A 26,048-nucleotide genomic window follows, 5' to 3' on the forward strand; every position below is an offset into this window, starting at 1 on the left:
TCAAGTTCTGCAATTGCTCCTTTAGCCTAATAATTATTTGTGTAGGAACCAGATTAAAACCATGTATCTTTTGCCAATGAAAAGTTAAAAAAATGGCATGTCTCCTACCATGGCCAGAGCCAGGAAGTCTACCTGTGTGCTGACATACTGCTCATCAGCACGTGTTTGTCTCCTTTTCCAGCTTTATGGACAGGCTGTAGCTCTCTTCATCTGGACTCTCTCGGGAGTGGGGGTGTGTGTAAAGGGAAGATGTATTTTTTTTTCCCTAGACCATGCTGCTTTGCCTGTTGCTGATGGAGAGGGATGAAACTATGAGAAAAAATAAATCTGAAAAGCTGGTGAGCTGCCTTTTATGATCCTTTTAGGATCCCTGTATTTAGGTTACTGTATGCAGCTCTTCTCCACCCTCAGTTCAGAGGGCTCACTGTCTTTCAAAGTGAAATATTTCTGCCTTTTATTTGCCTGGTATTGATTTCTCAAGAGTTGCATAAACCTCCAGAATAATCCACGTGGTTTACCCTGTAGCACTTCCTACCTAATGATTAAAGGTCAGAGCCAGAGGTTCACAGGAAAAGATCTAAAATCCTTTATGTCACTTATACATACCCTTCTTAACAATGCAAAGAATGGGGTTTTTTTTTAGATCATCTCCCCTATCATATAAGCCCATAATATATTTATATTGTGCAGTGTTTTCCAAGGAAAACACGCAGACCATTTTCACCAAGAAAACTCTAGAAGCCGCTTGAAAAGCAACTCAGTGTAGCTGCCTGAGAAAGGACACCCAGAAACGGCTGCCAAGAAGCTACAGTAAAGCTCTTGGCCTTCAGAAAAGTGACTTCTGAGAGAGAGAGTTGTCAGCTGAGCTTACGTTGTACTGAGAACAGGTCTCACCTGTAGCTTTAGAGATTTCCTAACTCTAAAGCCTGCCTTTATTGCTTCTGCTACACTCTTAGTCCTTGCCAACCTGGGGAAGAAAACATGGACCAGAAAATGAATCGACAAGGCTCTTGCACAGGTTTTCAATTAGCTTTTGGTTCCCTTTAAAGTCCTGGTGCAGGCAGTAAATGCCCGAGTCTGGCAGAGTCAGAAGTCCTTCCCACCTGTGCACAGCAGTGTACCACCCGGCTGCAAGGGTCAGGTTGATGGCAACGTCTACTGGAATCATGTCTGCCACCGCTTCGTTATTGGCAATGACGGTCCGCAGAATCCCTTTGCCCGCCTGTGGGACAAAGGAAAACAGTCACTGACATAACGCCATGGGAAGATTTCATCGACTTGGATTGAGGACAGACTGTCATGTTAGCACTTGTCAAGCCTGGCACCTGCTGCAGAAGATGGTTTGGTTTCTGTGAAAACAAAGATGGAACTCGCGTGGATCCCACTGTTCTGCGTTTTCAGAGGAAGTCTAAAACATGGTGATGTCTGTGCTGTATAGAAGAAAAGCTGTGACTCTTAGTTAACTCAATATGAAAGAAATAACCTTTGGAAAGAAATAAATTTGAATTTACTGAAGTAAAATTCCCAGTGATACCTGAAGTTACATTTTCTTAACTCACACAGGCAGAGGTCTGAGCGTCCCTCAAAGACGGTAGTCACTTTGGAAATGACACAAATAGGCTTTTTGAAAAGTTTACTCCCTTTCCTTTGGATGTATTCACACCCTCCTCTTTTCCAAAGCTGTGTCTGCTAAGCATAAAGATACAGTTGAGACATGGCCCTTACCTTGAAGAGCTCACCACCCAACAAAACTCAGGAAATGAATGAGTGAAAATACAAAGTACTGACAACCAAAGAGAAGAGGTACGCAAGAACAGAAGATTTTCATTTTGCTTTCATTGGAAGTGCATTTGTCAGGGGATCAGGCTCCCCAGAATATATATATTTAATCTGAATGCTTATCAAGGTGTTTCCTGATGACCAATTAGTCTTTGGAGGTTCCACAGGAGAGACATGGCAACAGATGGCAACAAGCCAGACTGAATTGGAGAGGACAATTCAGTGATATAGAAACGTGGAGGTGAAATGGGGTGAGTGTGTCAGGTATAAGGGCTGAACAGAGCAAATAAAAAAAAAGAAACCCCCAATGGCAGAGTCAAGGTTGCAAACAAGTTCTCTAGCATATGGGAAATAAAATGCTATGAATTTGAGTTTGATGTAGAAGCTGAGGACCCAGCAAAAAAGCTGGGAGGACAAAAGCACTAGTGAAGCAAGGAAGGAAAAAAGCTCTTATGATTTAGAGCCATGCAAAACCAGAGGGAAGGACTGAGTGAAGGGGCAGAGGAATATGCTCTACAGATCCATGAATATTTAAAACTTAGGGCAAAGGAAATGTTATAGCAATTTTTTTTCTTTTCTTCCAACCTGTGACTCCCATTTCATGATGAACTAGCTCTCCAGCTGTGAAAGATGAAGTTTTACTACAGCAGCCAGACAGGAAGTGCCTAGTTGTGCAAAAACCCTTGCCTGAAGTCTGGGGAGAAAAAAGATGTGATTAAAAAAAAGCATTTAAGACTTGACATTAACTTGTATAGCACGTGCCATTGTCTACTGGTCATTGGTGGATTTTAAAGGGACACTGCATCCCCTGTTTGGGAGGTATCTGGGTTTTTTTCTGTTCTGTCTCTCTCCCCCTCTTTTCCCCTTCTATAATCAGATGGTTTTGTTACATTTCACAGTTGCAAGTAAGGGAATACCACTTATGACTGATTTAATTTTCATGAGCTCAGACTCCTGAGCAGTCTCATCTCATCCCTGGTGCAGCTGGCAGAGGGATCATAGACAGTCTCAGACGCAGGCGACCGTGTAAGCTTCCCCACATGCTTCCATCCTCCCCAAACCCATGGCATGCAGTTAACTTCTGCTGCCCTAAGCTGAACCTCAGCTGAACCACCGTTGCGCTTAAGACCTTAGAACCTTAACTTGCAACATCGCTATGATGGTTTTCTTTTGGTTCTTACTACTGTTTTTTTCAAGGGGAAAAAAAGCAAAAAGAACCAAAGGACGCAATCAAGCTCAGCTATGAATTTTCCACTGCTGCGAACACATGCCCACTAGAGACCACTGTGTGACCAACTATCACGTTTTCACAGGTACATTAAAGACCTTTCTGAGGTCTTCAAAACTAGGAAGTTTGATGGATGTGCTGTAAACATGGCTGTGTTCAGAGCAGCATGTGATGGTCGTATACACATGGATGAATTAGACATTTCATGCATTGTATATTTAGTAAAGACTTCAGGTTTAAGTGTTTTAAGTTACTTTTTACATTGGAAATGGTTCAGTACTTCTTTACCAGGTATGGCTTGATTTCTATTTAGAGTTGCTGACTTTTTTCTCTTTAGTGAAATAGAAGCTACTGCAGCTTGAAGCCTCCGAAATCATTTCCCGGTCTGAGTCTGATGTTTCTGGACAGCCTCCCACCTGATGCGCTTTGGGACTAGTCACTGTCCAGAACATGAATTAAACCACAGTTCTGCCTTACAGCTTCACTGCCTTGCAGGGAAGAAGGTCTTTACATGTAATATGGAACAGCAAGACAAAATGCTTCAATTATGGTCCAGCGGAAATGTAATTAATTTCATTTTGTTTTTCAATCAACAAAGCTTCTCCCCACAGCAGCTGTAACAACTGTAGGCAAAAGAAACAGACTATCAAGAATAACTTGTACTCCCATATTTCATGAATATTTAAAAGAGATATATCTATTTGTGGAATGAAATTATCAGACTCAAATATTGCAGCAGTGACCGAGGAAAAAAAAAAACCAACAAAACAACTTCGCAAGGTTTGGAGTTCAGATTCCACCCAGATGATCCCAAAGATCATCTGAACCAAATCTGAATCTGGGGGTTGTTCTCCATATAGGATGAGCTTGGGTTAGAAGTGGTATACGAATATTTTAGTATGTGGGGGGACTTAAAAAAAAAAATACACAAACACCAAAACACTTCCTTTTTGCTTTTCCCATCCTTAATTAAGGCTAATAAAGCTACTTGACTAATAAATACACTTTGAAATACAGTTGGCCGAGACAGCTGGTTGTAATCACGCAACTTCCAGGTAATCAAACTAACCTGTAACCCACGTGCTCAAGGGCTAATTTTCAAACTACCAAACAGGATTTACCAATGCACCATATCCAAGCACATTAATTCAAAACACGTATTTATTTCCCCTCCATCACCTCAGAAGACCAAAAGTCTCTTGGGCTCCCCAATAATAAATACCTTTCACTTCCAGAAAACTAGTACCGGTCCAACTAAGTTCAGTAGCAACCGGAGACGGTACAAGACAAATGCTGTCTGTCAGCGCTTGGCGATCACCCCTCGCTTCTCCACATCGCAGTCTCTGCTCCTGACCGCTGCCAGCCAACGCCGCTGCCCCTGGGGCCAAAGAGCCGTTGGACACGGACAACGGCCCAGCCTCTACGCCCTGGACCGATTGTCACTGCTTTTTGTCTTTTTCTTGGTTAAGTCTTGGTGCAGTTATATATCAAATCATCATATTTCATCACTGAAGAGCTCGGCGCAGGTGACACGAATTTCTGTGTCTCTTTATTTCCTGTATTGAAGAACCTCAGAGCTTCAATCCTGAACCAAAAAATACCATCTCTATTTCAAAACTCTTTCAGTACAGGTCAAAGCTTTTATATAAAAGGGAAGTTATTTACTACAGTGACCCTAGAACCTCAAAATCTTTAGTTTCCGTAGAGTTTATTTGGAGATAAAGATACAGGTTGGCATCTGTGTGTGAAACCTGGCCCGAGCGAAACCACCATTAGGTTTGTTGTTGCATTCAGTAAGGCTAGAAATTTTTTGCTTTGAAAAATAGAAAATATTAGTTACTGGTATGAGTGGCAAAGGATAAGCCTATAAAATATATGCAAGCTCTAGCATTAAGTTCCTAAAGCGGACACTATTAAAAAAAGACTGATATATGGGCAAAATTTCCAAATACTTAACCAGTAGGTGTTTTTTTACTTGTTGGCAGATTAAAAGAAAAGAAAAAAAGGAGGGGAAAAATGGTTTTTAAATGGCAAAAGATTTGATTGGCATGTTTTTATATGGCTGAAAGCATATGAATTTGGCCTGTGTTTCATAACCTATTGGCACATGATACACATATGACAGCTAGCTGCTGTAATTTGTTACTTAGGTAATTCACTTGTGAGGAATAAAGAGCAATGAAATGGAACTTTTTTTGTGTATTATCTTTCTTGCAAACTAATTCTGGACAAGTTTTTGTGACAGACATCTTTAATGCTCGAAAGTAATCATAAAAAAAAATCAAAACTCACAGATATTACAAAAGTTAGAACCTGTCACATGAAAACGTAAGGAGTGGATCTGCAAAATTAAGGAACTGCAAAACCTTTCTTCATCGTGATGATGACAAGACATCGTGAAAGAACACAGGAAACAGCACAAGGTGCTGGAAGTAGAGCAGAGAGGCAGCACAAGCTTTATGAGCAGTCAGCAAGAAGTAAAAGGCTGATAGGTAATTATTTTAAAGAAACTGTGGTATGAATAGGAGCTAATTACGCTTTGTGAACACAAATGATGCATTTGGGGGCTTTTGAAGGCCTCTGAAATGTGTAACTGGGGTTTCAGATAAAAGCATTAGCTGGGATATACCCACTAATTTCACTAGTCCTGTGGATTCCAGAAGTAACTGTAACAGTTTCTATTTATGCTCTACTTCAGGTATAAATGAGCTTTTTAACAAGATTATATTTGGATTTTATTCTGCTCTCCTAAGACTGTAGACAACTAATCCTTTTATACACTGCATTAGGCTGATTACTATATAGTTTTTACAAAGTAATCAAGTTGGAGAAATCGTACATGAACAAAAATATCTGCCCGTAGCTATACAGCATTATGCAGTGACAAATACACCTAAGGCAGCGATTTTAGTTCAGAAAAAAAAAAAGCCAGGAGAAACGGTATGCAACTTTAGTGTTTTCATATGTTAAATTGTAATGATTATTTTCATATTACATGGAATATTTTATCAAGTTATTCATTATCTTATGGGTTTGTTCCTCGCCATTTTGCACAGTAGTTGTTTATACGAGTATTAAGCAAGAATATAGTGAATTATCCACGTGACTGGTAGACTCTGAATTGATAGTTGCACACATCATTTAGGTGTACTCCGCACATGGAGAAATCCTGTATAAAGCAATGGCAAGAGAGACCCAGAATCTTTGTTATTGTGAAGTGGTCACAAACTATAGCAGTGGACTTAGCAACAAAACATATAAAGATAAATGAAAGGACAAATAATGCTGCCTTGTATTGATAGTATGGTAATCTGGCCTGGAAAATTAAGTTCGGTTGTAAGAGTCAAGCTTTGACATCCGTGAATTACCCTAGTTTCAAGGATGCATCTTTTGCCCCTTCTTTGAAAATCTGGCCTAATTTGTCCAAAACTTTAGGTTTTTTAGAGTTTTTAGAACCTACAATTCACATTTAGTAAACCAGCAACATGAATACTCTTTCAATGTCCTTTTTTGAACACAGCATAAACAGACAGTCTTCTGGGTCCTACAGGCATCTAGATGTATAGTGAGCGTGTGACATCATTCTACCAGATTCAGAAAAGTGCTGTGATCCTTTTTTGTACACAATTTCTAAGTGGGGCCGTAGAGGAACTTTAGAGTTGCTATCTTAGTAACTCATACTCTACTTTAAGGGGAGCTTAAATAGTAACTAGACATACCGCAACAAATATTCCACTTGTCCCGTTGAAGCTGTCAATCCAACCCTGCAAAAAAGAAGAATGATTAGTATTTCTTTCAATGACATGTTGCTTACACAGGCTTCAAAATGGTGAAAGGGCTATAATGCTGTGGTATAGACAAAGAAGCAACAAGACACCAGTTAAGACAGATGCCAGCCCATCTGGGACAGCTGCCAGGAAGCTAACCAGTAGGAAATACCTAATTGATTTTAAATAGGGGATGCATTGTATGGTACCTTGTTCTGTCTGCAATTTACCCATCAACAACAGAATCTAATTTTGTTTTTAGAAACCACTGCTTTCCTATAATAACTTGGCTACAGGAGTAGACTCTGGCTTTAAACACTACAGGGTCTTGGTGCTGTCACATTTGCTGAAAACAGCCAGCATGTTATATATATACCCTCCAACATACAACATGCAGATGTCACTGAGACCGATTTGATTACTCCAGCTAATTTCTAAGGCAAGGAAGTAAAAAAAATAAAAGCCACTCCACTTTTGAATCCCATCCTACTTCAGGTCAGGGAAACTGCCACTTATGGGAGCTGGAGCTAAGAGCAGTGATGAGCTGTTTGACCCAAACCAGGTTATGACACCTAACAGGGTTTGCTCTGTCCTTCCAAGATGGGGAGCTTGGCCCAGAGCCTCGCTGTATCTCAGACATCTTTGGCATGCTTTGAGCTGCATGAAAGCCAAAGGTGACTTTAGGTTGTCTTTCCAATTTGGCTGCAAAGTTAGGGCACATTATTCCTACCAGTATATTTAGCTTAGTGAATTATTTCAGACCGAAAGTACAGTTGCATTTAATTACTCTGTGGCTGACATTTGTATCTGCAACAGGCCCATACAAGTGTGAATCCAGTGAATTCAACAACTATCAACATAAGAGAGATACTAGGTAACTGCATATGACATTATCAAATGCTTTCAAGGACCATGGGAGGTCTAGGGTGCTCATCAGGACTTCATTAAAATAGGCTGACTAGACCATGGAAAGACTCAAACCAGAATGCATCAGGACTACGACTGACCCTCACATCTCACGTTTCCCCAGCTAGTACAGAAACTCCCCTGTGTGTCTGTCCAGGCACAATCCTCTGCAAGTAAGACCATCAGTTGCAAGTCCAGCATTTTGCACCATTATTATCCCAGCTCTTGTTATTATTGCTTAAATGTGTTCTTTTCACTTGGAGACAAGAGTCTTTACTAAAAATGCTGAAGAAGGCTTGCTGTTCTACTCCAGCACAGGTCCTCCATCTCTTCCACACACTTTCCTATCAACTGGAGTACCTGTTTCTCAAGCGGACACTACTACAAGTAGGGAGAGATTCCTGACAGAACTGCAGTTACAGCTGTATCAAAGGGCTCCCAGTAGGGAATTGCTACGTATTCATGCTTACTGGGAAAGGCTCATGCCAGCTAGCTCCCACGATGGATGGCCTGATGATAGCAATGTTCAAGTTTCCTTTCTCTTGCTGAATCAGGTATTCTGACAAGGCTTTGGTGTAGGTGTAAGTGTTGGGCCAGTCCCCAAGCAGCTTGGGTGTGATGTCTTGAATGATAGATTCATCCAACCACCTACAGGAAACAAGGAGAACGTCATTATCCACCACAGAGAGAGAAAAGACTGAGGCAAAAAAGACCAGTGAGACAGGAATCCTCACCTGAAACAAAGGGTAAGCAAGCCAAAGCCATTTAAGACAAAGCCAGGAGCAACTAGTTTGGATTTATAACAACTCTGCAGGAGAAAGGTTACTTTTGTCTTCAAAGTGTAAAATAACCCTGGTAAGCTTCACACTACCAAGTCCAGCTCAACTTCAGGTATCTATACAATCTCATTGTAAAGCAATCTCTTATGTACCTCATGCTTCACTGCAATCCGTAACGTAAATATAGCCATGGTCTACAGATTGATGGAGCTTTCCAACCTAGCACTCTCACTAGGCAGCACTTATCCTTAGCCAAAACAGTCCCTATATACTCCCAAGTACACTTCAGGAGATTCCTGGTAACCTTGAGTTACTGAGTTGAGTAGCATTACGAAGGTCTCAAAAGCTAGAGCAACATACTACAGGGATATTATTCCAGTAGTACTATTTACAGTGTTAGGTGTTCTTTCCTGCAGGTTTTCCATAGGCTTGTCCACAAAGGAAATTAGGAAACTGTCAGTGCTAGCTGCTTAAAAAAAAACCCAAACCCACAAACAAACAAACAAAACCCCACTGAGGTTTTTTTGATTTTTTTTTTGTTTGGGTTTTTTTTTGTTTTTGTTTTATTTTTGGGTTTTTTTTAAGGTATTCAGGTATCTAATCCATCAGAAGTAGTTATGCATATACCTTTAAAAAAGTGGCCCTTACCACCGTGGTGCTGCAGCGAGGGCCTAAGGCTCAAAGGCTCTTCCCTGGCACCCCATCAAGACTTTACTGGTCCTGCCAGCGTTTGGGTCTAAAGGACAGGAACTGGCTGTACTTCCAGAGCCCTTGCACACCACTGCCAATCCCCAACAGGCTTTCAGCAGTCTGCTCTTACACCACAGAGCCAAAGATTAACTCCTATAATCCAATTTGTAATTAAGTCAATGGACTTACAGTTCAGACTGAATGGGTGCACTTTTCCCAGGGGCACTGCAAGGACACCGTTTCCTGCAGATCCTCACTTCACCCCTCCTTATCTTGAATTTCAGAAACAGGTGCAGGTCAAGGGGAGAGGAATAAGGCGGAAACGGTCACACCTAGAGAATTACTTGATCACATCAACTTAAATGTGCAAACACCTGATGGCTCAGGTGGCACACTTCTTTTCAGATGGCTCTCATTAGACGCAGGTGGAAATATTACAGGAAAACTGTTGTATGAGAAAACACTGATTCACTGAAACTGCAAAACAGTTTGCAGGGGAGGGCTGAATTCAGTGAATTTCAGTTTTGGAATGAGTTAAAAAGAATCTGACAGTAAAAAGTATATAGAAATTATTTTTTTTTAAATAAAAAAAGCCTTAAAGAGGCACAAATACTTTCCTTTGCAACTCTGGTCCCATGCTTTAGAAACAAGGCAGAAAAATTGTTTAAGCATAAAATACGAAGCTGAACCATGCAGAGGCTATAAGCAGCACACAATATTGACTTAATTTACAAAGCCTGTTTAGGCAGTCATTGAACCCAGCCTCCTCAGGGTCTCAGCTAAATTGCCTTTGTTTGAATCTGTTGAGTAATTAATTACCAGCCTACCAAAAGGAGATGTCTATTTCTGCAGAGCCTGGAGGAAGACTAGGTTCATTTGGGAACTCAGATTAAGCTGCATGCAAGTCTTTTTCCCCTTCTCTCTTTTTTTTTGCTTTTATTTAAATAACAGGGGCTTACAGGTTAGCAGTCTCACAAAGCAAAGACAGGTGTGGAAGTACAAGGAGAAGCAATTTCCCCTTGCCCTCATCCTTCCAAACAGGCCTCTGCCTTACTTTAAGTGGTCATCAAGGGGACCACGCTCCTGCCTGTCTCAAGGGGACCGTCCTACCAGGTGATTTGATCTACCAGCATTACCATCACGGGAGCGCTGAGCTGACAGTTCAGTGAGGCGAACCGTTCCTACTCCTCTGTGACCTACTTTGAAGATTTTGAAATGCTAAATCACAAAGCTATTGCTTTTGCTCACTGCTGCAAGTGCCCCGTAGCAACAAGAGGTGCAAATTAAACAATTAGTATCCTCTTCTTTCACCACGTATATGCACCAAATTACTCTGCCATAGGAAAACATAACTTTCTGTGTTAATCACCTTGCATTAATAAGACACTCTCTTTCTTGTAAGTGATGACGGATCTACATTTTCTGCAATAATGAAAACAGTTCTGCTTCAGCCCACACTTCACTGTGCACTGTGTTCCTTACCTCAGCATACCCTTCAAAGCTGATTTCCCTCAGCTTTAGATTAAGGCAAACCTTGCATGATGTGGCAGATTATATGTTTCCTCTAGTGGCCTGGCAGCACTTAGAAGTGTGACTTTTGGTTTACACAGATTAAGCCTAAGGCTTTACTTGCAGTTTAAATATCAAAATACGGGAAAGCAGGGATATAATAGGAGGATAAGAACAGAAAAAGAAACAGCTGGGAGTCCTACTTGGGATTTCAGCTGAATAAAGAATCATAAGCATATATCAAGTGCATGGCCACAAGCATCATTAAATGGATCTGTTACTGCATCCAGTTGTGTGATCACGCCTCTTAATGCACTTGCAGAAGAGCACTTTAAGACAAGGGTTGTTTGTGAAGGGAAGCTTTTGCAGCTGGGTGATGCAAAACACGACCTCTATTTCTTCCCCCTTTTTGAAGGGAGTTTGTATTTCCTTGTCTGCTTTTTTTCCTCCCCTGCTTTTTGAAGGTAACATTCTGATATCTGTTAACCTCCTTTCTCTGAAACCTTCTGTACCCAGATACCCACGTATTATTTCCTCCACGGTGAATAATAAAAGAGGCATCTCTCCCATTTCCCTCCAACCCTGCTTTGTCTTCTCTCTCTCCCTCCCTCCCTCCAAGTAATCCCCTGCCCTTCACAGTCTCTCAGAGTTTTCTCTATCCCATTCTGCCTATGTCACATCGTTCCAACATCCCAGGGACTTTCCCATCCTGCTCCTTCATACACACTACAACCTCTTGCATCTCTTTCATATATTGCCTTTGATTTGCAGAACACCTTCCAAACCAATTACCCTGGAGCCCGTGATTTTCAACAACGCCACCTGATTTCAATGCCTTTGAAAGCAGTGGTTGTCTTTGCTGTGAGCAATTATAATGCTACCTGCAAACACTGTAGAGAAATAGATGCCGTCCTAGTTGAGGGCACACTGTCATTTCTGTCTCACTAAAAGTACTGGAAGGTGGTGAACTTCTGGAGTATAGTAAAACAAATTGAAAAATCTAGTAAAAAACCAAGAAAACCCATCTCTAATTATGTGGCTAAGAAAAAACCAACCAAACATACTACCAAGATAAACACATGAAAGAACACATCTGAAAGCCAATCCTTTGTCACTCAACCATTCTTTCAAACATCATCCTCTCTGCTGCACATGCAAACTATGATAAATGAATTCTTAGGGTCTTACATGGAGCAGCTGAAGTAGCAACCTCTGGGGCAGCCAGGCACTTCTGTGTGTTTCCGATTAGCATTTAGTCCTTTGCTGGAATCTTTTTTATCTGGGCCGTCAACACTAATTGTTTCCAAAGTTGCAAGTGATGGTAAGCTTTTTGGGGCAGTGAAATGTAATATTGATAGCGATGAACACCAAAGGACATTGTAAATCTGAGTCAGTGGGCAAAAAGGTGGCAGATTAGCTTCACTGTAAGTAAAAGTAAGGTAATGCATTCAGGGAAAAGCAGTCTAAACTGGTCTTAGAGGTTGCTGAACCCAGAACTGGCAGCCGCAGCGCAGCAAGAGCTCTTGGAAGCACAGCTGACAGCTCTGTGAAATCTCCAGGTCATTGAGTAGCAGCAGACAAAAAAGTCAAGGAAATGTTGGACATCATCACGTACTGAGAACAAGACCAATGGTGTCGTTCTGAAGCTATTTCAATAAGACTTTAGCGCGACCACACCTTGAGTGCTGCATGCAGTTCTGTTTGGCCCCTGCACCTCAAGGAGGAAGTGGAGTTAAAAAAAGGCAGAGAGGAAGGGCAACTAAAACCATCATGGAGACAGATCGGTTGGCATATGAGGAGCCAGGAAAAATGCTGGGACTCTTCAGGCTGCAGAAGAGAAGGTCCAGGGTGAATGCAAGACAGATTTGCAGAGGTAGTGAATAGGGCAAATCCTGCAGATACTGCAATGCTGCAATGATGGGACATGCAATGGAACTCTTAGTATGACAGCTTGAAACAGCTCATCTTTATGCAGCAGTTAGTAAATGTCTAGAACTTGCTGCCACAGGGGGTTTGCAGAAGCAGAGTTCCAGAAAGTTCAAAAAGGGATTAAACAAATAAATGGATTAAAATAATGGGACAAAAAATAATAGGATGTAACACCCCTCATACTACAGTTATGGATTCTGGGAGGCTACAAGGGGAACAGGTTGCAAAAAGTATTCAGGCCTGTGTAGTTACCCTAAACAGCATCTGCCAGTGCCACTGTGGAGGGCAAGATATTGGGCCAGGCAGCCCATTGCTCTGATGCACTAGGGCATTTCTTAGGTTTTTATCATGCTCCACTTGCTGAATAAACAGTAAATGATAGATGACTACTTGCTGGAAGTAAACATATCCAAGAATATGGGCTATTGGAAAAATTAAAAAAAGAAAACACTGATTTGTGCTAAATTTTCTGGAGTAGTTCTTAGTTGAATTATTTTTTTTGGCAAACAATTTTTTTTATATAGAACCTCAGTGGTTCTCCTGCTGGACAATAATTAATCTCATCTCCTATTAAACTAAATCAAGGAGAAAAAAGACTTTATACCAGCTCTTTGGGTTACTAGTTCACAGGTCAGTTTCTTATATCACACAAATGGAATACCACTAGTAAATAAGTGAAAACAAAGTTACAGCTGTGGTAAAATTCTTCTAAGGGGAAGGTGTCCTGGGGCCTTTATCAGCAGCTTTTGTTATTCTTTCTAATTATTCTTCATTTTGGTAAATTCAGTTAAACAAGCCTTTTTGTTGTTCCCTCACAGTCCTGGAGTCTCACACTGAACTCTTTCTAAAACAGCCTGTTTCTGAATCATCCCCGTATAACTCTGGTTTAATACCACAGGGTTGTTGAAATAAGTGGAAACAACACTGGGAAGCTCAAGAGATAAAGAAATGAATATGAGGTATATGAAAAATTTCAGCTCTTACTAAGGTAGCGACAGAGCTAAATCTTACAGAAAGAAGCATCACAACTCCATTCCTGATAGCAAACGCACTCGTGCATAACTTCTTCAATGCTGGACTCTCATGAAATCACAGTCTTTTTTAAAATGGTGCGTGGAAAAATTTAGAGGTAGCTGAAATGGCAGGGTTATTAGGTGTGTTTTATGCTATTTTCTAATACTGTTGTATTTGGAAAAGTATTGTTAAGCTCATCCAACTGTTTACAAAGCATGACTTCAGCAGATAAAAAGGCTCCAAAACAGAGTATTTCTTCCATTTTCAAAAAACCTCAGTAAAGCTACTTTCAAAAGAAAATCTAGAAAGGACAGACTTACTGAATGGCATTCTGTGGAAAGTACCCCTCAAAACCACCTAAAACGAGAGCTCTCTCTCCCCTTGGTCTCACTGTTACTATGGCCAGCATTTCTTGCTGGCACGGTGCCTACAGACGAGCCCATACAGCGGCAACAGCGACGACGAACAGAAATCCCACAGCAAAGGTTATACGAACGGGTCTTCAGCGGAATGAAGGAAAAACCAACGTCAGAAGAGGCGACGCAGTTCCTACTTACTCTACTAAATCAAAGAGCTTCTTGGGTTCAGCTGGGGGTGGGTAGATGACCTCGTCTATGCATTTTCGGACACAGTTTGCATAGGCGGTGGAGATGTGGATGAAGGCCTCGAGGTTCTGCATCTGCCGGGCCAGCTCTAGGAGCCGCTGTGTGCCCATTGCGTTCAGTTGCAGGGCATGTCTAAAGAGGGCAGGGGAAAGAAACAAAATGCATTTCACTGGAAAGAATATATCAAAGCTGAGCATTATCCAAACCCCAAATAATGAAAAAGCGAGGAAGGGAAGGGAAGGGGTCGCAGCAAGCTTCAATGAAATGCAAGGGCTATACTAGCTTTCACAGCAATGCTGTTGGATTTGCTGTTCTGGCCACAGAATGTCTCTCAAATATTTTCACTCAGTTCAAAGGATCAGAGGTAACAGTTCACTAACAGCTCTACATCTGACATATTTGCCACCCCGTCCTGGAACAAATATTTCCAACGCACACGACCATTGAGCCATTATGGTTCCCGTGGTACCCGTTCAACTTTCTCCTTAAGGTGCCACTGCTGAACCAGACAAAGTTGTGGTGTCACTAAGCAGCAGAGGGTCCTTGGGCCCCAGAAAAACAGATTCATACTGAAAGAAGACACAACTAGATGTAACAGCTTAAATTCTCAAGGAGTGGAGAACTGATAGGCATAAGAGGAGAAGAGTCCTGGTTAGCAAGGCTGATCTTGAAGCACCCAGCACAGCTAGAAGTTGTCCTAGAGACTATCTGCAATGGATCTCAGTGAACAGCTGTTCAACTTTGTTGCACGCTTTGTACTGGAAGAAAGACACTTTCCTGCACAAAACGGAGAAGGCTAAGGAATACGCAATCTGTTCAGCCCAGGAGCAGGAGCTTTCAACAACACATACAAGATTATGAATAATGCTATCAAGTACAGTGTATACTGAAGAAATTAATTACACTAACATTGAAGAGAAATTGTAAATAGTCCAGATGAATGAAAACAGAAGCTGAGAGTTAACGTTTGGGTCACAATATCTAAAGCCAGAGATACTTTTATTTTTTAGCATGCTGCTATTGAGGAACAGCATTTTCCATAGGTTTCTATTTCCTCCTGCCCTTCTAGCAGGATGAATACTTCTACTTTAGCTACCCTTCACATGAAAATTACTTTTCCGTGTACATTTCTATTCAGTTATATCCTTCCTGAGAGGGGGTGAACAGAATTGTGCTCAGAATATGGGCCCAGCATGGATTTCTGCTGAGACATTCAGAGTTCCTTTAGTCTTCTAGGGGAGTATCATCTAACACTGGTGATTTGTTACTCTTTATTTTTTCTATTTATATTAAAACTGCATCTACTAATGTTTCAATATAACACAGTTTCTCAGATTTCTGCCCTCAAGAGTTCCATCTGGAGAATTCCCTAAATGTACTGCATGTTGATGCAATAATTCATTTAGTTTCTCTGTTGCTGCTTTTCTAGTATCTCAATAGCACTCCTTTTGCACCTCCCTTATCTATCTGTTCTAGGTATTCTGTGGTAGGCTTTGGACTTCTGCTGTATTTAAAAATATTTTTGTGTGTGTGTGTCATTAGCAATTGAGCAGCAATATTGTGCTTTCACATTTAACTTGCTAGAACTTTTACCCATATGATGTATTTTATTATTCCAACAGGAATAATTTGATTTTAACAACTTCTCGTATTTTGCCGTTTAATCATACTGGATTTTCCTTGTTCTGTTAGAGAGATTTTGACAGATCACATGCAATCAACCTTTAAATAGTTTCTACACTGCCTGCAAGCAGATGACCATTTTAACTTTTTCTTTTAACTTCTTTCCAGCTATTAAAAACAGAGTTGCCCTTTGATGTTACATGCCACTGCTACCTATTTTTATTGCATGTTCATTCATGTATTGATTTAAGAACATTTATGGCTATTAATGCAGTGCGGTGCTTTGCTACTTGTATCTTGAGCCAGGTTCTACACATGGCTCAAGATTAAATCAAGAGCTGCTTCCTTTCTGGTGGGTTCTCTAATTAGTTGTTGCAAAAAGCAGTTATTTATGGTGGACACAGTGGATATGTATTTAGCCTATGTATGAACAAATGAAGACTGATATTAATAATTGTGTTTTCTACTCTCACAGCTTTAGTGTTTTTCAAAAAACTGTGAAGATCCAGATCATCCACCTCGGTTTGTTGACCTTTATGATTCTCATAGAAGCACTTACACGTCTCATCTTGGTTTAGTGGCTTTTTTCTGCTGTTCTTTCTTAATGGAAAGCCTGCCTGGACAGGCACTCCCAAGGGAGCTCCTTCAGAAACCGAGCATTTATTGTAAACAGTTAATTACAGCGAGTGTAGGGTATTTTAAAGCTTGTGATAGGCTATTTTCTTAAACAACATCTCATTTCCCTCTTCAGTTACTTGGTGACAAAGAAAGGCCATTAACACTAGCTTTAGAGACAGACACAACATAGTTTCACTTCAAGCTGTCCCCAGCTAGTTCTGCCAAAACATCTCCCTCTTGACCTAAAACGCACTTTTCCCTATCCCAGTTTTAGGTCATACTTAACTCCCTTGCTATATTACAACCCAAGCTTGCAGTACTTCCTTCTGTTCCCATGGAAATCTGCCAAGATACCTCACTCTTGACGTGCATATGCACATGACATTTTCAGAGCATTTACACCGCACGTTCAGCGCAGAACCACATGTAGCATGAAAACATAAGTGGAGAATTAGTACTGCAGCTCTACGAGAGATGCGCTGAATGGTGTGTTAGGGGTTATCGTGCATTCTGAATCATGCTTAGCAAACAGAGAAAGCAGGACATACTTCAGGGGTTCATCAAAGCGAACTGTTGCTGCACAGTGGAAGACAATATTGACCCGGGTCAGAAGCTCCTCCTCGTCTTCAGCACTGATGGCCAGCTTGGGCTGAGTGAGTTCAGCATTAATAGGCTTAATCTTCTCGTGGAAATTAGGGCAATCTTCTCGGACCCTGTCAAAGACCTTGAAGCACAAACAGAGAGAGATCAGGTACAGAATTAGGCTCCTGAGATCACTTCGATTAGTAGCCAGTCTGATTACATCAATCAATGAAATTGGCACAAAAGAGAATTCCTGGTTCTTTCAGAGGGAGGACACAGGTGAGATGATAAAATAATTAATTCACTTGTTCCCTCCCATGGGAAAACCTCACAGGGGAAACAGAACAAAATATCGGAGGTAATGCATTGCCCCGAAGAGATGCATGAATCTTCTCCACACCACTCATTTCCTAGGACGGCCACCGAAATTCCTGTATCTCCATATCTCCTGCAACCACTCTCTAGGGCATAACGGGAGCTAAAGAGGCGGGCAGAGCATGGAGTGGGAAAGCCTGTGAAGCCTTGGGACTCAACCAATTTTCTTGATGGTTCTACAAAGGACTTGAGGAGAGGAGGGGAGCAGGGCACGTTCTGGCTCCTCCTCTTCCTTATGCTGCTCCTTGCCTACCGTCACTCTTCGTTCATGTCAGATGAGTCCTCTGGGGAGCTGCCTTTGGGATGGAAATACAGGGAACCTCAATAACCCATACTGCTAAAGCTGCTGACTGCCACCAGCAATTTTGCATGACTGGACAAGTGTGCAGCTAGCTGGCCTGTCAAGCTGTCTTTCAGCCCTTTTTTGCTATGAGTACAATCCATAGCTCTTTCCAGTACAGGTTGTCTGCCCAGCCTTCTGCAGAATGGCAAGTCTGTGCATCTGTCCACTAAAAAGATTCCTACATTTCCATATACTGTTCTATCTGATGACTTATCCAAAACTAGCATTTGGCAACCTGCTTTGCCTAGGATCTGAGATAGCGGGTACCCTGAATGGCAAGACAGCTGTGCACAAACCTTCTGAAAGGAAAAGGAAATCAACAGTGTCATCACCTGAAGGGTGCCTATGTGAAAACAGCAGTTTCCCATTTTTACTCTGAGTAGCTCATAGTCACTGATAACAGTACAGCAGGTCTGGGTGCAGTTCTGCTTGTGCCATGAAAGCAGACGGCTGCTCCAGGTTCCACCCGGAAAGCTTTGATTTGGTAAATCTCACAGGCAAAGAAGATGAAGCCTGAATTTCAAAACACTATGTGAGTTTGCTGGAGTAGGATTTGAAAAAATCATCTTAAGTATTAGTGGCATCTGTTCTAAGGGGTTTGTATTGCTGGCCAGCATTATTGTATTTGAGTAACTTCAACTGAAATAATAGTAACAGTTAAGTCCAAAAAGCTCCTCCCTTTTGGGGGCAGAGTGACAACAAGAAGGGTAGAAAGAATAAATAGAATAGAGAGGCTGTGGGTATAATCCACATTTCAAAGGATAACCACACTTCAAAGGTAACTAGCCTACTGACAGGAATGACTAAGTGCTGAGACAAATTGCTGGTGGATGCTGTGGGCCACTGCCTTTGGATGCATTTAAGAACTGTCCAGGAAAGGCAGGGAATAGTGGAACTACCTTGGGGCAGGAGGAAGGGCCAGCTGGCTTCCCAGTAGCTCTGTGGTGTTTGCGTGTTTCCTCTACTCTGTAGCTTACTCACCGGTAACACCGAGTTTGTAAATCTGGTTACTATCATGGCCTCCTGTTTTCCTAGAGATTGTTCTGTCATTGATTTGCCCAGTGCTTATGTAAGAGCAGAAATGGTTTGACATAAACATACTAAAGGAAAAGACATATGAAAGATGAAATTGATACTAATAGGAATATTTTCTTGTTTGACAGGGATTTACCATCTTTCTGCTTATTTGACTACCCAATCTAGATAAACCCTGATGTTCTTAGGGATAAAGAAGTGATAAGGAAATCATCAGCCCTCCCCACAATGCAGCACACTCTGTGCTTGACTTCATGTATTTTTCTTTAACATACAGCTGCGCACCCTTTATAAACCCAGAACTTGAGCAAGTTAACAGAAGTTAGGACATGATAATGTCATTTGATTTCTCTCAGTTGCACCCAACTACATGCATATTTCAGTCTAGGCCAGAGAACAGATTTCTAGACAGAGAAAGCTAATCTTGGACAAAGATGTTGGTGAGAGCCAGCTGAACTATAGGAACTCAATTCCCAATGACTTATGTTCAGAACCAGGTACTAGCAGCATTAATGTCTGTAAAAAACTTGTCTTCTAACAAAAGGATGCTAGATTGGCTGTCCAAATATGCGTCATCTCAAGAGAGATTGCACATGAGCAAACCCTGATGAGACACAAAATGGAAAGGTTTCTCAGAGAACCCATGTAAGACCAAAGCTATCCTCTAAGAGTTTTAGGAACAATTCTGCATTTGTCTGTTGTATTGCAAAGACAGTGTAAAACTCCACCCAGTGACAGTTCTTTTATACTTGTTTTACCTTGGCATAAATAATGCAAAGGCAGAGAAAGAATGAATCAGCCCTTTCTCCATTTCAGTCATGGCATATAAAAAGAAGAGCAGTATTTCTGGAATTTGGACAGTTATCTGTCTACATGCCATCTCTTCCTGACGTTCCCACTGCAGGTATCCCCTTCAGTTTCTGTGCCTACTGCTAGGTATTGCCTACTACCACATGCCACTCAACAGCTGTAGTTTTTCACCCCCTCCAATGATTCACTGCATTTCTCTAAAGGATGAAGGCAATTTCTAAATGCAAGCTCACGAATCAGCATACTGCTTTGGAAACCTTCTGGATCACAAGAACATTGAGTTCATTGTCACCAGTAAATCAGATAACAGGAGCAGCTGTTTAATCAAAGTCTGTTGCCTCCTTTATGGAATCTGAAGATTTCAGGCTTGCCGGTGCTTTACAAGTAAGTGCAAGAAGATTGAAAGACAAAACAAATGCATCTTATTCTATACTGTTTCCTATAGATCAAGGAGTGCTTAACATAAAGACGATGCTTAGTCTGCAGGTAAAGAGTAATTGCATCTCTAAATTCTGATTAACTCACCCAGAGCACATATAATAAACCCCCAATAACTGCATGAGGCCTAAGGATTGTTCTGCCTTTTCTTTTTAGAAGCCGTCTGCCAATACAAAATATATTCAATGGACAGAAGTGGCCTGGTGTGCTGTACTGTTATAACCGCATGAAAACACTGGCCAAGTCAGCAATACTCCAGAAGCGATACATGAATTGCCACAGAATTGTAGTGAAGAGAAAGGAAAGATGTTTGATTTCAAGTTGTCCGATATTAATTAAACTGAGGGAAATCAGTAATAATGTATCCTGATTTCAGTGTCTTTTTGAGCATCCTAATGCATTCCAGGAGCAACACTGCTGCCTTGACGAAAACAGAATAAATGAACCTAGTAGCTGCTATTCTCATTTTAAATCTCAAAATCGGATGCAAGCTTTGCATAGGCTGTGCTGCCCCTCCACAGAGGTGAGAATGTCACTCTGAAATTTGCTGGATTTTTCTTATTTTATAATCAGGCAATTCCCATTTATAGTAATAATCTAATCTCTGTGTTTTCAATTTACATTGTCAAGCACTTATTCTGAAAACAGGACAACTAGAATTTCTCCCAACATTATATTTGAGTGTGTTTGATGGGCATCTCTTTTCCTATTCCTGCCCACTTAAGCTTTGACCTCCCTTCTCAAAGGACATCTGTAACTCTCTCTGTTCTCTGTTCTTGCCTTAAAGCATGTAATAGTTCAGAGAGATTTCTGCCCGTCAATCTTTCAATCAGAATTTTTTCCATACCACAAAGATACGAAAACCTCAAAGAAAGGGCAAATTGCACATCTATGGAACAGCGCAGCTGAAAAATAAAGGAACCACTGAACAATGTAAAATGCCAAAGGCTTCGCGTCTTCCTCAGGAGACACTTTCAGTGAAGCAAATACAAAATAATGAAAAGTAGAGTGCCTAAGCCATGGTCTACTTTAAAAAGGAACTTGCATGAGTTTGGTCTTAAAACTGCCTTTCAAAGAAGCCTGGATAGTCCTTCCTTTTTTGGACCTATCAGTCCTCACCCCTAAAAAAACAGCTTACTGTAACAGGCACCACGCGGGCTGGCACTTCATTGAGAAACACAAGTAGGAGAGAAAGCAGTTCTCCCGTTTGCTCGGTAATGTTCTCTAACACTATTTCTTGTGCTCTCCCCTGATGTGAAGGATTCATCTTCCAAAGTGCTGAATAAACACGTCCCAGCAATGCAAGCCGTGACGAAGGTGGGCTGCTGCTCTTCATCACGTTATCAGCAGAGTCCGTAACTTGCGGTAGGAGTCTGTGGCTCCTTTCTGCACCAAACTGCGTCTTCAGCGACAGCACTCGCGGCTCTCCCTCTGCCACATCAGGGCCAAACACTTTGGCATCAAGCATCAAGTTTTTAAGTGTGGCCTAGAAAGGTAAGCCTTTTTTCCTTCTGTGGTACAAACCCAACGATCTATCGAGGCATCCAAAATACACTATTTTAAGCAGATGTTGCCAGCTTCTTTTTTTTTTTTTTGTGGTAGGACCAATAAAAAATGGTCTTCTCTGGTGCACAGTGGGGCCAGGTGTGTTTAATAGGCACTGGGATATTAGGCTGCTCTAGGAGGATTAGGAAAAGATGGTAACTTACATTATAGTATGCACATTTCAAGGCATTACTGTATAAGAACATTTCAAATGGAGAAAAATCAGAGAATTCAACCCAAATGAATCTCATGTATGAGGAACTAGTGAGAAGATAAAAGTTGAGCGAGTTCAACAAAAAAAAAACGCAAAAAGCAAAAAGCTTCTGTCCTTTCAGATAAAGAAATGGGAGGGATTGCTTAGCGTAATTCAGGAGAATATAAGCATGAATTGCTTCTGTAACAGAAATATAATTTATTCTAAGCAAGACATAGGCCAAGGGTTAAAACATCATGGCAACAATTCCTTTAAAGATCAAGGGGTTCATTCGGTGTGTAGAATAATTTTAAAAACAAGGTGTTTGAAATCCCTCTTCTGAACAATGCATTGGTGTATAAATGCTAGAGAACAGCCTATATACAGATACACAGAGTAACACCGTGGCGCATATATCCATCCCTCTGTGATGGCAGTCTCATAAATGGATATGAGTGACCACCACAATTCTAAACTACTGAAAGTACCAAAGTAATGAAAATAGCTCTTTAAAAAACACCTGATCTCTGCAGTTTTATTCTGATGAAAGGGCTTATCCCAGTTGTGTTTGCCACTGATAAAATCCTCCAATACAGTTTTGAAGGAAGGAAGGTACATAGCTACTTTTAGAATTGCCATTGTAGCAAATTTGAAAAATAACTGGGCAGCTTCTTGACATAAAGTAATTAGCCTGCAATTAATTTTTAGCCTGGTACATTTCCAGCAATAAACATCAGGATTGCTCAGTCAAGAAATGTGTGAAAATGCAGCTCAGGAAGCTTTAATCGGGATAGAGCCTTTTTTTTCCCCTTGCGCGCTCTCTGCCTCATTTCCTCTTCAGAAAGTTGCTTTTAAGTATGGTTCTTCTCAAGGCAAATAAAGCATAATTCATCTAATCAGTCAGAAAGCATGCAGCAGAGTTGTTCCTCATTATAGGAAAACAAATGACTTATGCTTCAATCTACAGCTATTACTTTCCCCTGAGTAGAGCTAATGTAGTGGAAATACAGTACCCGTGACCAACATCTAGTAAACAAAACGGCTGATTCTTTAAAGATAAAGACTACTGAAACAAAGAGATGACAGACAGTAAATTTCAATATAGGTCAGCTAAGGCTAATATGTATAGCCAGCTACTTAGGATGTGGTTTTAAATGGCCATTTTCCTTGAAAATTGGCTGCTGACACAGCCTGCTGTTTTCTAGCAAGAATGAATGCTCAGGTTATGTGTCAGTTAATCTGGAACAGTAAAAGGAGCTTTTTCAGAGAGAGGCATTGTAGACAGGAGCATTAGGGACTTGACAGACATGGAAAAGCTTTCTGTGGTCTCTAGTACCATCATATAGGTGGGTGGACAAGTCACAGACAGAACATAGAGCTTTTTCACATTCATCACAGACGTTTCTTGTGCCCCTCTGTAGTACTTAGATATCGCTATCAGCATTTGATGGTATGCTTGACATTTAAAACAGGGGAAGAATTTAAGTGCAGGGAAGGAGGATGGCAACACTTGGAGCTTTTCTTACAGGAATCATTTAACATGTTTCTTCCCACGCATTTTCCAGAACTGTTTTCTTTCTCATCCCTCCTCCCTAGCGATGCCCCAACATGGGCATAGTTGCAAGGGGAAGTCAGCTGCCAAAGGATGGCAGGAGCACTTGGTTAAGACCAGTGTCCCGTCTCAATTCTGCCATGCAGAACTCACTACTGATTACTTACAGAATCACTGTATATACTTGGAAATGTTAATAAGTACAGAGCTTCCAGACATAGGATCTGAATCTGCTTTTCCATACTCATTGCCTTAATTACACATCTTTGAAGTTTCTCTGCCATACTTGCTTGGGTACCAGGGAACTTCAGGAGCGTTTGCTGAGTTCCCAAGGCTAACCAGCCAGGAGTAAAGGCTGTGCCAAACACAGATGCCTGCTTCTTGGAGACATTTAAAGAAATGACCAAAAACTACCTTCCTATTTGAAAGTGCCTAATAAAAATCAGGTTGATTTTTAGGAGCTTATGGAGATTGGCACAGCAGCTAGACAGTGTAATCTCTAATGCACTCTCATGTACAATTACATTAAAATGTGTTATATATCACAGGTGCAGAGCTCTGAGGTTCCCCCCTTCTGAAAACATAAGTTTCATGTGTATGTGTCTGCCTGGCAGTGTCTCTATATGTTAGACCACACAGTAACTCACAATGTCACTTTTTAGTGAAAAAAGTGCTCTGCCGAAAAGTCACAGAGGGATCCCCACAATTTGAGACATTCAGGCAACCTTATCTTAGCCAGACCCTGAGAGTACTTCTCCTTCTGCTACAATGCTGTTTCCAAAGAGGATAACCAGGCGCATTGGCTTTCACACAGATACAGCTGAGGCAGGTGGCACACAACCTATATAATACACAGTGCTGGTACACAATTCAAAATTTTGTTTCAAGGACAACTCTGTTGACGCATCTGGGCCCTACAACTCCTGCAAGGACATCTGGAAAGGTCTTGAGATACTCCACTCTGACCTTGTGCCCCTCCAAATTGCTCTTCCAAAGGAACGACTGCAGCAGCTGTGGCAACCTAGGGTGGATGTCCTGCACTTCCACACTCACTTTTTTGAGATCCCTGACCTTTTGCTAAGGCATAAAGGAGAGAATGCCATCATGAAGAGGATCATAGGTAATGCAGGCACCAAAGTTCACCTTGGTTAAAAGTGGAAGGGAGGAAAAAATGCTTTGATGTCACACACAGTACCAGCTGAACAAATCAAGACAAATGCATCAAATATTTAAAGCTACTCAAATAAAAAAAAGATTTTTAAACACTGTAGTGAGTTGGCACTCAAGCATAGTGAGCTGAGCATCTGGGAAATGAGTACAGTAGAAGAGTAAGTCACTCTTCTAGCATGAACCATGCTAGAAGATTCTGGGACGTGAGGAGCGGGCAGTCAGCAACCAGTAAGAACCTTGTGCTGAACCTCCACCAACCAAGAGAGCAAATGAATTCTGTGGAAATATCTATACTTGTAAATTAAACTCTGCCAGGTTATGCTCTGGGCACTGGAACTCAATCATTTGTATTGGTCCACTGTTAGAAGGGTCTTAGCACAATTTTGGCCTGAATTAACCACCAGAAAGATGAACAAGTCCCTGGTCACAAGTGAGGAGTTAGCCTGGGACAGGGGCTTTTCCCAACAAACATCCCACATGTGGCCGTGATGTTCTGGAAGGTAAGAAAGTTTAATGGCATGAGTGCAAGCCATTTCATGCCAGCTGGTCTTGGTGCCTGAAATTCATCCCAAGAACTTGCAATTTATGGACCTTGTCAAACAGTACAATCGTTTAAGCATGGAAGTTCTGCATTTACCTAGGACAATTTCTCATTTCATCATTTTTCTTGTGTCCATTTTGTGCTGGTATCTACTCCCGCCAGCTAAAACATAATAGAAGTAGCACTTCTGTCTGCAAATGCTCCATGGGGCCACCAGCTATTTGAGCAAGCTGATCCAAAGAGCTCAAGCTGCATGGCCTTCAAGTTGCTGTCTGCAGAGCTACTTCCCACAATCCTAAACCTCAAGGGATTGTTACCCTGAACATCTATATAACACAGATCGTGGAATCTCAGTTGTTTCTTCTGTAATTAAGTCCGATACAAAAACTTCGGCCTTCTTATGCTATTCCACATACATTTTTGTTATGTTCATCATGACAATGTAATTTTTTGATTGGTGCTTAAAAGAAAAGCACTAAGCCCAGGTACCTCAGCCTGTCAAATATCTGCTTCCTTTCCTTGCTGTCACTTAACTATCATCATATTCTCAGAGTAAGGCTACATTCAGCACACACAGTAAGTAAATAAAACTGGAGAATTACTAGGAGAAGATCAGAAGGTAATGCAATTTATGAGACTAATAGGAAGAGCAGGAACACTACAAGAATTGAAGGCACTTGTGAAAAACAGACTGAGTCCAGTGAAGAAGAAAACAGTTGATATTCTAAGAAAACATTTAAGAAAGGATGACTTAACCATTATAAACCGATTTTCTGTAGTGTCACTATTCCAAGCAAGCAAGGAAGTATAGAGTTACAAGTAATCCTTGATTTCCATCCAAGGAGCCTTCAGCTTAGTGAATTTAAAACTTCTTTAAGAAGATCGAACCATCTGTCCAAATAGTGTCCAGCTACTTACAAAGCAGTGTGGCTCTGCAAGGACTGCTCTTACCGGAGACCAGCTGTAACTAATGCCTCTGATTATGGTCAGTTCTCAGAAGAATCCATGGAAACCCTT

The 26,048-nt window shown here is 41.2% G+C and overlaps 1 protein-coding gene across 10 annotated transcripts in view; it reads right to left on the reverse strand.

Moving 5' to 3' along the window:
- Positions 1 to 26,048, reverse strand: part of FAR2 (fatty acyl-CoA reductase 2) — a 149,776-nt gene that overhangs the window by 21,476 nt on the left and 102,252 nt on the right. For all 10 annotated transcript variants that reach the window (XM_069806815.1, XM_069806810.1, XM_069806808.1 and 7 more), the window contains 5 exons: positions 16,996 to 17,171; positions 14,159 to 14,338; positions 8,151 to 8,328; positions 6,727 to 6,771; positions 1,104 to 1,222 (listed from right to left, as the gene is read on the reverse strand). In XM_069806815.1, the coding sequence (XP_069662916.1) occupies positions 1,104 to 1,222; positions 6,727 to 6,771; positions 8,151 to 8,328; positions 14,159 to 14,338; positions 16,996 to 17,171 (698 nt within the window). The remainder of the gene's footprint in view (positions 1 to 1,103; positions 1,223 to 6,726; positions 6,772 to 8,150; positions 8,329 to 14,158; positions 14,339 to 16,995; positions 17,172 to 26,048) is intronic.

Source organism: Haliaeetus albicilla, chromosome 19 (assembly GCF_947461875.1).
Source record: "Haliaeetus albicilla chromosome 19, bHalAlb1.1, whole genome shotgun sequence".
Classification (NCBI taxonomy): Eukaryota; Metazoa; Chordata; class Aves; order Accipitriformes; family Accipitridae; genus Haliaeetus; species Haliaeetus albicilla.